General features: G+C 41.8%; 1 protein-coding gene across 2 annotated transcripts in view; it reads left to right on the forward strand.

Annotated features, from left to right (window-relative positions):
- The first annotated feature begins 450 nt into the window (after nucleotides 1-450).
- LOC126565766 (dedicator of cytokinesis protein 9) overlaps nucleotides 451-12568 on the forward strand; it is an 85762-nt gene continuing 73644 nt past the window's right edge. For both annotated transcript variants that reach the window (XM_050222972.1, XM_050222974.1), the window contains exon 1: nucleotides 451-554. In XM_050222972.1, the coding sequence (XP_050078929.1) occupies nucleotides 456-554 (99 nt within the window). In that variant the 5' untranslated portion in view covers nucleotides 451-455. The remainder of the gene's footprint in view (nucleotides 555-12568) is intronic.

The raw sequence follows: 12568 nt of genomic DNA on the forward strand, positions 1-12568 counted from the left end.
GCATTGAAAGTGAAATTTTCGCGTGCAAAAAGTGGCAACTCGTTGTTTTTAAGCTCCATCGAAAAGTGGAAGGAAGGAAAAACAAGAGCCCGACAGTACGCAGGGCGAAGTGCATTTGAATTTGAATAGATGTGCGTTTGAATTGGCTTCTCTCGTGACACGTACCGATTGGTGCGCGCCGATGTGCCTTCACGGGCCCGATGCGATAGTGCTTGTGCGTACAAGCGCCTGTGTTTGTGTGTGAGTTTACCCATGTGCGGGAGTGCCGTGTGGAATTCGTTAACCCTGTTCCCGGAAGGAGGCACAAGAGCACGCAGAATCGATTAAACCCCCCCAAAACGCGAAACAACAACAACAACAGCACACAAACAACGTTGCATTTTATCATCAACCAGCCTGCCCTCCCGGTTACAGACAACCCAGTTTTGTGCAAGAGTCATCGCGCGCACACAACAATGACCGAGCGGAAGTTCACCCGTGGGCTTAACAAGCCCGGCATGGCGGCACAGCTAAGGGAAAACATCTCACAAGTTGTACGTGAATCCACTTCACTTGTATGTATTTAATTTTGTTTATTTTAATTTAAATCCCACTCCCATCCAGCCCATCCATCCTCTTGCCTCTGGCCTCCGATGCGAGTGAAAACAAAAATTATTCCCTTATACCTCTCTCCGCCGTCCGAATATGGCGCGAGACGCGAACACAGTTGGTAGGGAAATATTTTTGCGTAAGTTAAAATGGGACCCGAGAGAACTGATGTGGCGATGGGCGTAGTTTCCCGCCACAACGCATTCGCTTCTGCCGGTTGGTCCAACAGTTTCGGTACATTTGAGGCGTTATCAAGTTTTGGAGTGGCGGTGTATGTGTGTGTGTATGTGTGTAAAGCAACTTCCCACCGAACTGGGTAGACCGATGACTCATCATCGCCGTCGTCGTTGTAGGTTCTGTTTCGCACTCCTCCCATAGCAGGAGAGATACGCCACTTGCACGTGTTTTGCAGCCGTGCTTCCTTGTTGCCGATGCTGAGAAAAGAAGTAGCATAATCTTACCCCCCCCCCCCCCCCCCCCCTCTCCCCGGGCGCCTTACCACCCCCGGGTCGGTGGATTATGTTATGCTGGGGTTATTGTTGATGGTAGTTTTTGCTTCGTCTCCCATTTCTTGCCGTGCTCATCTGCCCCTATCCATTATTGCTGATCGAGTGAACTGTCTGTTTTGCAAATAAGCAACACGCTACTGTTTCAAACAAAGGGCCAGCATTTTGAAAGCGGAATGCATCCATGCGATTTATATTTTCATTTTTTGCACGATAATCGTAAATGGAAATGAATGCGCGACTTCATTGTCATAATCGTGGGGATTATTAGATTGCAATTAATACTTCCTCAGTCGAGGGTCGTGATTACAACAGGCTCAGATTTTTACTTATCTTCTTACTATTTCGATCGATTGCAATGCATTGGGCGTATCCCACACTGCCTACAAGCATTTCGATCGAGAAATGTGCCCCAAAAGTTACGTCATAATGCAGCCTATGTCAATTCATTTCAATGAAATGTTTTATATAAACCTAGATTTGCGAAAATAAATGGTTTTGCGTAGGTTTCGCATGACTTTCATATAACGCTTTTGGCGTGTAACTTCGTCGTGTGCGTGCAAATCTTAAAATCCATCACAGATGTTTTGCCATTTTCTTTGCCTGACTGTTTCGAATGACTGCTTTAAAGCATGGCGTAAGTTGGTGCACATTTTTTTTTAAATAATCGCTTCTATTGTATTCCAATGGTAACAAAAAAGAAAGCAAAATTTCCCAGAGTATTTGTACATTCTGGCAATTATTAAATCAAACTAAAATTATTCAATTGCCACTTGGGTTAGACGTGTTACGAGTAAATATTTTTCTTGATGACTTAATTCGTTTGGTTTAGTTTTTTTTAGCTTTCTTTTATTTTAATGTTTGTTGCTTTTTTCTAGTGACAGAAATGACATTAACGAAAGTTTCTTTTTTACAAAACTAATCATTTATTTGCTGTGTAACACAATAAAGGAATTCACAGAATTCGCGTGACCTAGAAATTCGATAAGCCAAGAAGAAGAATTTTATTTCCATTGCCTTTCCCTATTGACAAAATTTCCTCAATAATCACTTTGAAGTGTTTTTTTTTTAAATACAAATTTGCCTTAGTAGTGTCTTAGCCGGTGGATTTACAAAGATTTTGACAATAGAGTTGCAAGGTGCTTTAAATATTCTCGAAAGAAATATCTTTTCTTACTACTAGCAAAAGAGGTAACTTTCGATACTTGGGTTAACCTCTCTGCGCGTTCCTGGCGTTGCTTAGACCTTTAACCGAAGGTTACTTACAGACAGTATTGGACAAAACAAGTGCAACTCTAATAGAGCAATCATGATGTCTAGATGTTTGCCACATGTTTATCGCAGCAATCAGCTGTCAAATTTAGAGGTCGAAATGAGTGTTTCGTGGACAAGAACCATTTTGTGCTAGTCAAAACAAATTCTTGCTTTTTTTAACTATTATCTCTGCCAGCTTCGTTTAAGAACTTATTTTTACGTTGAAAGCATCTTCGTTTGCTGAAAAAAGTGTTCTTTTTGCATTATTGGGTTATTATTGAGGAAGGTTAGTACTGACGCTTTCTTTATATTTTTGTTACTAGACACGAAAATGACACCTGACAGCCTTGGAGTAAAACTAAGAAAGTAAATCATCGATGATTACAAGAGTGGAACGTCACAAAAAATAATTTGTGACAAGTATGAGCTGAAAAACTGGACCGTATCTAGACTGTGCTCGAAATTTTGTGCAACCGGAAAGATATTTGTGGACAATAGAGGTGGAAGACCACAGTTTACCACCCAAGAGAGGACATTATGATCTTATGAAGCATGAAAAAGGATCCTTGCAAATCTTCGTTCAAGGTGCGAATGGATATGCAGTTAAATGTTTCGTGCCGTTAAAGCCGGATTGTTCTCTCGACGTCCTGCAAAGAAGCATCTGATTTCACTTAGGAACCGGAATAAAAGACTTCTGCTCAATCTCATATTGACTGGGGTGTGCAGAAATGGCGGATGATTCTGTTCAGTGATTGTTCGAAGTTCAACATCTTTGGAAGCGACGGGATGTTCCCTGTCACGTCAAACAACTGGAAAACGCTTAGATTCACGTTACTGTCAGAAGACGGTGAAGCATGGCGGAGGCAAAGGAATGGTCTGGGGATGTTTTTTTTTGCGAACGGTTTCGGTCCAATTCATCAAATCGATGGAATAATGTAACGTTTCATGTACAATAACATCCTGAAAAATGTTCACCAAGCACATCACCAAAGTGATCTAACAGTTTAAGGATAATGAAATCATGATGATGAACTGGCCGCCCCAATCTCCGTATCTGAACCCTATAGAGAACCTGTGGGAGATCGAGAATCAGCAATTCTCGCAATCAGAATGTTGTACCTCGCTTGTATGAATGATGATGGATGAATGGATGAATGAATGAATGAATGTATGAATGAGTACGATGTGTGAAGGGTTGGGTACCATATGGAAGCAGTTGCAGCGGCCAATGCTATGGATGGACATCCCAGCGAAAGGGAGAGGAAGACTTCAAGATTGGACACAATCAGGAATCTTCGAAATGGAAAACGATCAAGACCCCCGCTACCACCTGGACCACGAGCATGGAAACGCCTGACATACCCCGGGATAAGTTACCCTCACACGATAAGACCCTCGCTAGGAACACGACTTTGGCTTTGGATGACGGAACTTGCGCAACGGAACAACCGAGCACACCCGGGATATGGTGCCCTTTCACAGCTCGGAGAAGGAAATGTCTCCCAGCAAAGAGGAAAGGAGTATACTAATTTTAAGTTTATTGTAAGCAATACGGCCTGGCCGTCCCTCATGAATAAAAAAAAAAAAAAAAAAAAAAAAACATCTTTGGAAGCGACGGGATGTTCCCTGCCACATTTAACAACTGGAAAACGCTTAGATTCACGTTACTGTCAGAAGACGGTGAAGCATGGCGGAGGCAATGTAATGGTCTTGGGGATGTTTTTCTGCGAACGGTCTTGGTCCAATTCATCAAATCGATGGAATAATGGACCGTTTCATGTACAATAACATCCTGAAAAATGTTATGTTGGCTTATGATGAATGCAATATGCCATTAAAATGGATATTCCAACAAAACAACAATCCCAAACACACCACCAAAGTGGTCAAACAGTGGTTTAAGGATAAAAAAAATCATGGTGATGAACTGGCCGCCCCTTTAATCATCGAATTGATCGTGAAGGTGTTCGACGCAAGGATCAATTGTTTTTACAAATAAAAAAAAATGTGTGGGCAGTAGTTGCACAAAATTTCATTAGTAACCTGATCGAGTCTTTGCATCGCAGATGCAAGGCTGTAATTGAAAACTAAGGATTTGCAACGAAATATTGACAAAAAATTTAATTTTGGCAAACAACACACGAAGATGCACTTGTCTGGGAGGAAAACGTTGATTTTTTATATTTATTTATTTGTTGGTGAATTGAATAAACAAGAAAAGTGCTGTTTCAATCAACTTTAAAATATCTTTCTCCCAATTGATTTATTATGCACCTTCAATGTAGGGTTTCATGATTGGCATTGATTGGTTGCACTTGTTTTGTCCAACACTGTAGCTTTGCTTGCATTTCCTGTAAACTGAGTGTTATTTCTCTTTACCAAACTACTTTACGCATGTTCATCTCGCACAAGATCATGCGTAGAAGTGCACGCGTGTTGGTGGTTGTTTCTTTATTTTTCGTTCTCATTCCTTCTGTTTTGGTTGCAGTTTCTACACTGATTTGTTTACCTTTTTTTTTTGCTTACGAAACTCGCTTCTCGTGGGTGGCACGCAGCAAAAAAGAGAACATTTTAAAATATGTTACGTTTGTCATCTGATTCCAACGAATCAGCTCACAGCTTGACCCTCTTTAGATGTGTGTGTGTGTGTGCGTGCAATTTTGACCCTTATTACGCAAGGATTTTCGTTGATCTTTGTAGCTTTTCCGAGCATAAATACCAGGCAAAGGAGGTCACCCGATTTGCTCTTAAAACCATGAAACATTTTTCTTCCGTCTGGCGCTTGTCTGTGAGTTTTTGGTGCAGAAGCGTTATTTTGCGTAATAATTCGTTGCGCTCTCTGCCTGCGTAGGAATTCCTGCTCAGACGTTCGACAATTTTTCCCTCCCAGAGAAGAGAATGTTTCCAATTCTCATGCTGTGTTGGTGTGCAATAAATTGGGTCACCGTACGATGGCGTTCCACCGGAAGCTGCAGTGCGCCGGTAAACAGACCCAATCCGGTAAAAGGAGGTTTGTCGCCGGGTTTCGTTCTATGTAGCTTCCGATTTCTGCTTATGTAACGCGATGCGCTCCCGAATGCATCCGGTTACTGTACGCTCCTGTCTGACGTTCTCTCTATTGAGCGGGGCTGGGTGGGTGGTTTGGGCCGTTGAACTTTACACTTTTTACGGTGACGCCATCTAACCACGACCGCCAGGTTTTCTACTGGCAGCAATGTACTATAGAAAATCGTACACAATTGTGTGCACTGAGCGATTGATTACCGATAAGGAGACGTTAGAATGTTTCCCGTTTGACCCCGTTAAAGTTTTATGTTTCACTTCTTGGGTTGAATCGGGTTCCGTCGTATTGGTGGAAAACAAATGTTTAATCAAGAAGAATATCGATCGTTTAAATGGTGTCTAGGGCTGGGACGGTGGTTAAGCGAAAAATTTGATATTAAAATCAATAATTTGCTCTAGAAATTACATATTGATTGCTGTTGCTTTTCAGACCGGAAATACCGAATTTTTTAATTGGTATAATTTATTTATAGAAAAAAACAAATACTTCGTAATATTATAATCTTTATAAATTGTACAAACAGTTCTTCATATATGAAATAAATCCAAAATAATAAAATAAAACCTAAAAACAGTTTGAATAACAAACGCCTAGCGAGTGAAAACCAGGAAACGATTCATCAACCCCATTCAGCTTACCACAGAGCAGTGGATATGGGCACGCGGGCTCAAAAAGTGGTCGTTTTACCACCAGCAGTGATCCGTGCTCCGAGGTCATGCCCATGAATGTACTGGTATGTTAATTACAAACAATCCACGCTCAGAACGTACTCCGAAAGATTTACTCTACTCGGCCTGGAGATGATATTCTCACCATCATTTCGCTTCAATCGTCAATTAAATGTCCCAGCTTCAACACTGAACGCACTTAGAATAGCGTTCTTCAGTTCCGCAGATACACAACACGATGTGTGTGTTCCGTAAATTGCAGTAAAGTGTACACACAACGCGTTTCTAGTTGTGCCTTATTTTTAAACAAATATTTCCCATTCCGAGAATTATCATTTCTACGATTCAAGTGAGGCACATTCTTACTTGGAGTTGATGTTTTTGAACAGCAGCCAACGTCTTGAAGTGTTTCATCAAGAACTAGAATCATATCAACAACGGTTTATTTTGGAGAGTGTTTGAAGCTCTAGAAGGGAGGGAACTGATTGCGCTTCAAGCGTATACAAATGCGACTATTCATGTTGGAAATTGAACCGTGATCGTAAAGTGAAACTGTGTAACGAAACTCTTGCTAATAACTTGGCGTTCGACAGTGTGCATTGTGTAAACATTGGCATTTTACTGCGCACTTTTGTAGACGGTTTTAGATTTTGTGTTGAGTTTGTGTTTTGAGTTTCAGAGAACTTTTCTCGCACTAGTCGAAGGGCAGAAAAACTTAATTTGAGCCATATTTTGCTTACAATTTATATCTTGCCTATATGTTATGTTCAATTTTATTGAAACAAATTGGTACAAGTGTATCGTGTCCAAATGGCTTTTTTTCTCGGATAAATTGACCAATCCTATGCTTCGTGTGAATGTCTTGTGAGGGTTTTTTTTTTTTTGTACGGTATGAAAACTTTCACTTTCATTTGTGTTCTAATGGAAGTCTGAAAAATCTATCACAATTCGTTTGAAATATGCTTGTAATGGGAAAACTCACAAGCTTCTGCGACCCAGAAGACTCCAACAACACACGAAATGTACGATTTGCCGCACCTTGATACGTCCGGTAGTCCTCTACGGGTACGAGTCTTGGACTATGCTGACGGAGGACGCCAATGCACTCGCCATTTTCGAACGACGGGTGCTAAGGACTATCTTTGACGATGTATGCGAGCAGGGCGTGTGGCGAAGGAGAATGAAAAACGAGCTAGCTGAGCTATTTGGCGGTGCTGATATCCTGACGGTAGTCAAAGCCGGAAGGATACGTTGGCTGGGGCACGTGATGAGGATGTCCCCGGACTCATGCCCCACCAAGAAGATGCTCGTCAGCGACCTGTTCGGCTCGTCAGCGACCCGAGGCGTGGAGGAGCACAGCGAGCTCGTTGGCTGGATCAAGTGGAGTCTAACCTGTCGGAGATCGGATGCAGCCGTGGATGGAGGGCTGCAGCCCTAGACCGAGTTTCGTGGAAACTAATTGGAGAACTGGCCATATCGACACGACGTACTCAATCCTGAGCAGGCCAAGAAGAAGTAGAAGATGTTTGAAAGGGTGGTATTGGCGACAACAGCGCCGGTCTTCATGCGTTAGTGAGGACCTACTATTCATCTTAAATGGTAGCAGCTTGTCTAGTATGTAGGGTACTATTTATATTTCTGGCCTAATAATGAAATTGCACATATTTATCATCCAAAAGTGTTTTATTCTTTTTCAAAGTATTCTCCAGCACGACTAATACACTTTTGCATGCGTTCAAACCAATTATCGAAGCACTTTTTCTACTCTGATTGAGATACCTCCAAAACGTGGTTTTTGAACGCGTCAAAAGCATCTTCTGGGGACAAAAATCGTTAACCACGCATGTTTTTCTTGATGTGCGCGAATAAAAATAAGTCATTGGGTGTCAAGTCTGGGCTATAGGGCGGATGACCCATCACGGGGGTTCCTTTGATTCCGGAATGACCCGGAATCCAACAGAAAACGATTGTCGGTGATACAGGTATGGAGTCTAGGAGCTGGATGTGGGGGTCTTTGGAGGTGCCGTGTTCCAGGGCAGTCAGAACAATGGCACTGTCGCTGAAGATGACGTTCGGTCGGTCAGTCTGTAGTCCTTCTTCGGCGGCTGGGATTCGCATTGTCATGGTGAAGAATAATCCATTTTCTGTTGCTCGTTTTTCGAATTTCTCCGAAGACTTTTGGCAAACAAACTGTGGTGTACCATTCAGAATTGAACGTCCTACGTTCTTCAAGTGGAACAGTTGCCATTTGACCAGATTTGCCTAAGAAAAAGACTACCCTTTGCTTCGAAGTGCTTCTTCCACGGATAACTTTCGTTGGATTTTTAGGTTGAAGACCCACACGGGTCGATTGTTGTTTTGTTTCGTGTTCATACGCATGGATCACGCATCTGATTCGTCACCTGCGACGATTTTTTTTCGTTTATTTATAGAGGCTTTGAGTCTTAGAGACTACATTCGCCTCTCCGACCTACGACGATCTTATAAACATCTTTTGAAGCACCATGATCGTATTTTTATCGTTTATCGATCGTTTATGCAGGTGGAATAAATTCCCAAAGATGCCTCTACCGCGTGTTATGTCACATGACGATCTTGTGCTATTACACATCAATGTTCTCAGGCACCCTCTAGAATATCGTCATTGAGCGAGCGTCGGCCACGATTAAATTCATTGTACCAGTTTGTAACAGTGCTATAGGATGGTGCTTCATCACCATACAAAGATTTGAGTTTTCCAAAGAAGTTTTCTCTTGATATTCCACGTCCAAAGATGTGAAAATGATCGCACAAAAATGTTCACGGTTCAAATCCATTTTTTTGGCAAAATTATTTTTTTCAAGTCAATGTAAACGTCACAAATGATGGTCGTACGTCAAAACGTTGCGAGTGTGATAATGCTTCAAAATGTAAAACTTTCGAAAAAAAATCAGATTGCACCTGGCAATACTTCTTGTAGCCTAGGCCAGAAATATATGTAGCAGCCCATTCGACGGCTGGCGTGACCTTAGAAGTCGTTAACCCAAGAAGAGGGAGATGTTTGTAAGAATTTAACTTGTAACGAATATCAGGCGATTAGACGAATGCTTTGATTAGATTCCGTTTTCGTATGTGTTCATATATCAGCGTCATTGACACCTCTTAATGGGAATTTATGCTTCAGCGACCCTAAGCGATGTGAATAACATTTCTATTCAATAAAACATTTAACGTCACAACAGCGCGTCCTCACCGTTTTCTTAATTGATATTTGATGAGTCGCTGATCAAACTTATGTGACTAATTATAATGATTGAAAAAGGGTAGGTAGGGCTATAGGCAAACATCCTTTATGGATGACATTCCTTCCCCAAAGTTTCACTCGGCAGCTCGTGCCCGTTAGTGCACACTTTCCCTCGTAATCGTGCACCGATACCGAATGATACGGGTTTTTGTTGATTATTACCATATGGGTGCACACAACTTGCCCTTTACTTCCTGCATACCGAACAGCTCACAGCCCTTTCGTATGGATCGTATGCCACCGTAGCAACGTGTGGATTATGGCCATCTTCCTGAGTTGCCTGTAGGCGCAATCGACACTATTGTCGGTTTGTGCGTTGCTTGCTCATCGGCCACCACAATTCAATTTTCATTTACGCCAGACAGCGATCATCCGGGAAAGGTACCAAACGGCTCGTTTACGCCTTGTTGGAACGATAAAAGAAAAAGCAGAAAACCAAACGCGTTTGGCAATGGCGCTGCTGTGTGCCCAGTGTCTATAAATAGTCATTTGTTTGGTTCACGATCGCAACGTTCTCGTCTGGCACTATACGGGTTGAAATCGACGTGTAATTAGATGAAATATGAAACATATTCACTATTTCTACGTTTTCATTTCTATAATTTTATGTTCAATTTCGCATTGATATCCATTGAAGATCTACTACTATCACGCCGAAAACTTACTCTTCTTACTCAATTTATATCATCATCCGCCTCAAGGCAGTTTCTCCTCTTCAGGGATTACTTGGCACGGTTCGTATCGCCTTAGGACGTCTCGTGTTTGCTGATCAGAGATATTCGAACACGGGTCCAAACGGCCCCGAGGTCAACACTTGTCATTGTAAGGGTTGAGAGGCAAGTGCGAGAAGCAGCCGCACTAGGGGCATGGAGCAAATTTAAACCACTGTAAGGGTCAAAGGAGGAGTGCCTGAGATCTCCCCAAGATCGTAACGCATGGTTCGCGGCATCACCCCACTACGCTCCAACTCCCCTACGGCAACGCACACGCGAGGATCTAACACGATCCGAACGGTGACCATGTGAAGGCGCGTGTGTATTCGTGTGAGCCGCGGTGATGGTTTTGTTTGTTATTCGCGCGTCTCTTGCTTCGCGGATGATCTCATTGCTTTTGGGCAAACTGGATTCCCTCCAAAAACGAGAATGAAAGGGGAAAAAAGTGTTTGACACTGGTACAACATGAAGTTGAGCACACATACACATCCAATGAAGAACCACAGGGTGTTTCGTATGAAAGGGGAATCTTTTGAAAAGGAGTTTTTTTTTTCAATAAAATTTACGACCATTAACTATTGAAGCTGTTTTAAAACAAATTATAACTAACTGTTGATGGTTTTTAATCAAGCTTAAAGTAACTTGGACGTGCGAATCGAAAAAATCACAGATTGACAATAGAAATGATGTGCTGTCGATTTGCTGTCTCGTCTTGAGGATGATCGTTAACATAAACATTTCATCCGAACACGTTTTCTGGCACAGTTACACATCAAATTGTTGCTGCTTCGTGGGTCATTATGAAGACAGCTGTCTTCGTATTCAAATTTACTCTTGTACACTCCTTCTCGTCCCAAAAAATCTGAACAAATTGACGTTTTGTTTAGTGTCGGCTACCGTGCACGAAATATCATCGGCAATAAAATAATTTTGTAGCTGACCACAGTTAATGAGCATAGAGCATTACTTTATACACTCGCACACAACACCTCGTAGCCTCGAATGATGGCATTTGCAAACATAATTCTATCTCGAACCTTGGTAGATCGATCGATTTGGATTTGGGGTGTTGGTTTTGCCACCAAAACTTCGGTTCACCAAACACGGCGAAGCCGGTTTTTGTGACAAGTTGAGCGGTTGGTGGTTGATCACGTCATCCGAGTCGATTCAAACCCTTCGTCCCGTGAATGGTGTTGATGTTTTATTACGGCGAATCATTTTACAAGGTGTTGGATGGAATGGAAAATCGATGACAGGCTTACGTTACATTCCCGCTCTCGGGGGATACATTAATGAGCAAATAGGGAGTTTAGTTTTGCTCGTTTGAGAAAAAAAAATCAAATGCAAATTCAACCCAACGTGTGTGGTGATCGACCTTACAGCCAGCATGACCCGTGTACAGTGGAAAGAATGCCGCAGCTCGAAAACATACGCCAAGCCACTGGACGAACCTCACATAGCAATGGATTTACATAACAAGCCGGGCGTCTAATCAGCTTTTCGCTTCTCGTTTTGAAGTTTCTTTTTTAACGATCACTATTGTCAGCAAAAACGTGCCTGCAATGAATGAATCTTTGGCCCGTACAAAAATGCGCCTTGGGGTCCGTGTTTAGCCGGTAGCAGCCTGTAGCTCTAATCGGAAGACGGGCTTAAGATAGAGCACCCGAATGGCGTTTTATTTTACGTTATTAAATCTCCTTTTTCGACAATGCTGCTTTTTCCTGTTTTTGGTGTGAGGAATGAAGCATACGTGCAGCAATTTTCAACGAAAATTTAATTGTTCATCCATTGAGACGACATTATCATCCAGGAAGTATGGAAATAGTTTGAAGATTGTTATTAGAGTCACTTTTTTATACATTGTACGTAAGGACTCTCCCACATTGCTTCATTTGTTTACTAATTTATTTTTTAACATGCAAACACCTTCATGCTTTGCGGCTGTTGTTTAGTATGAAAATATTCACATAAAAAATGTTTTCTTAAATAAAAGAAATTCGTTCCTCGCAATATAAATTGTCATTCATTTAGAAATCGGCCAAAAATAGACATTTGTAGCATAGAAATATAATTTCTACATCAACCGAAAGGTTTTTTATTGTTCTTTCATCAAAAAATTCAAGAAAAGTTTATTTGTTTATGTACGGCTGAATTTAAGCAACTTTCTTTGATACCTTGCATAAGCTGCCGCACAACTGGTTTATCCACTTCAGTAGCTGTTTTTTCCAATAGTTTACGTGTTGGGCAGTTGGCAAATCTGGCCAACGCCACTTTTCTACACACTGATCTTCATAAACTGTCGAGTTCATGGATTGATTTGTTATAAAACCCCTTGTTTTGTGCCCACAGCTGCAGATAGCTTGGCCAGAATAGAAAATTTTAGGCCAAAATTCTGACTCAAATCTAATTTAAAGCACGTTTCGTCATCCATAAGAACGCAACCCTGATTGTCAAGATTTGGGATCAGGAAGAGCTACCGGAAACTGGGTGTC

The sequence above is a fragment of the Anopheles maculipalpis genome, chromosome 3RL, assembly GCF_943734695.1.
Source record: "Anopheles maculipalpis chromosome 3RL, idAnoMacuDA_375_x, whole genome shotgun sequence".
NCBI lineage: Eukaryota > Metazoa > Arthropoda > Insecta > Diptera > Culicidae > Anopheles > Anopheles maculipalpis.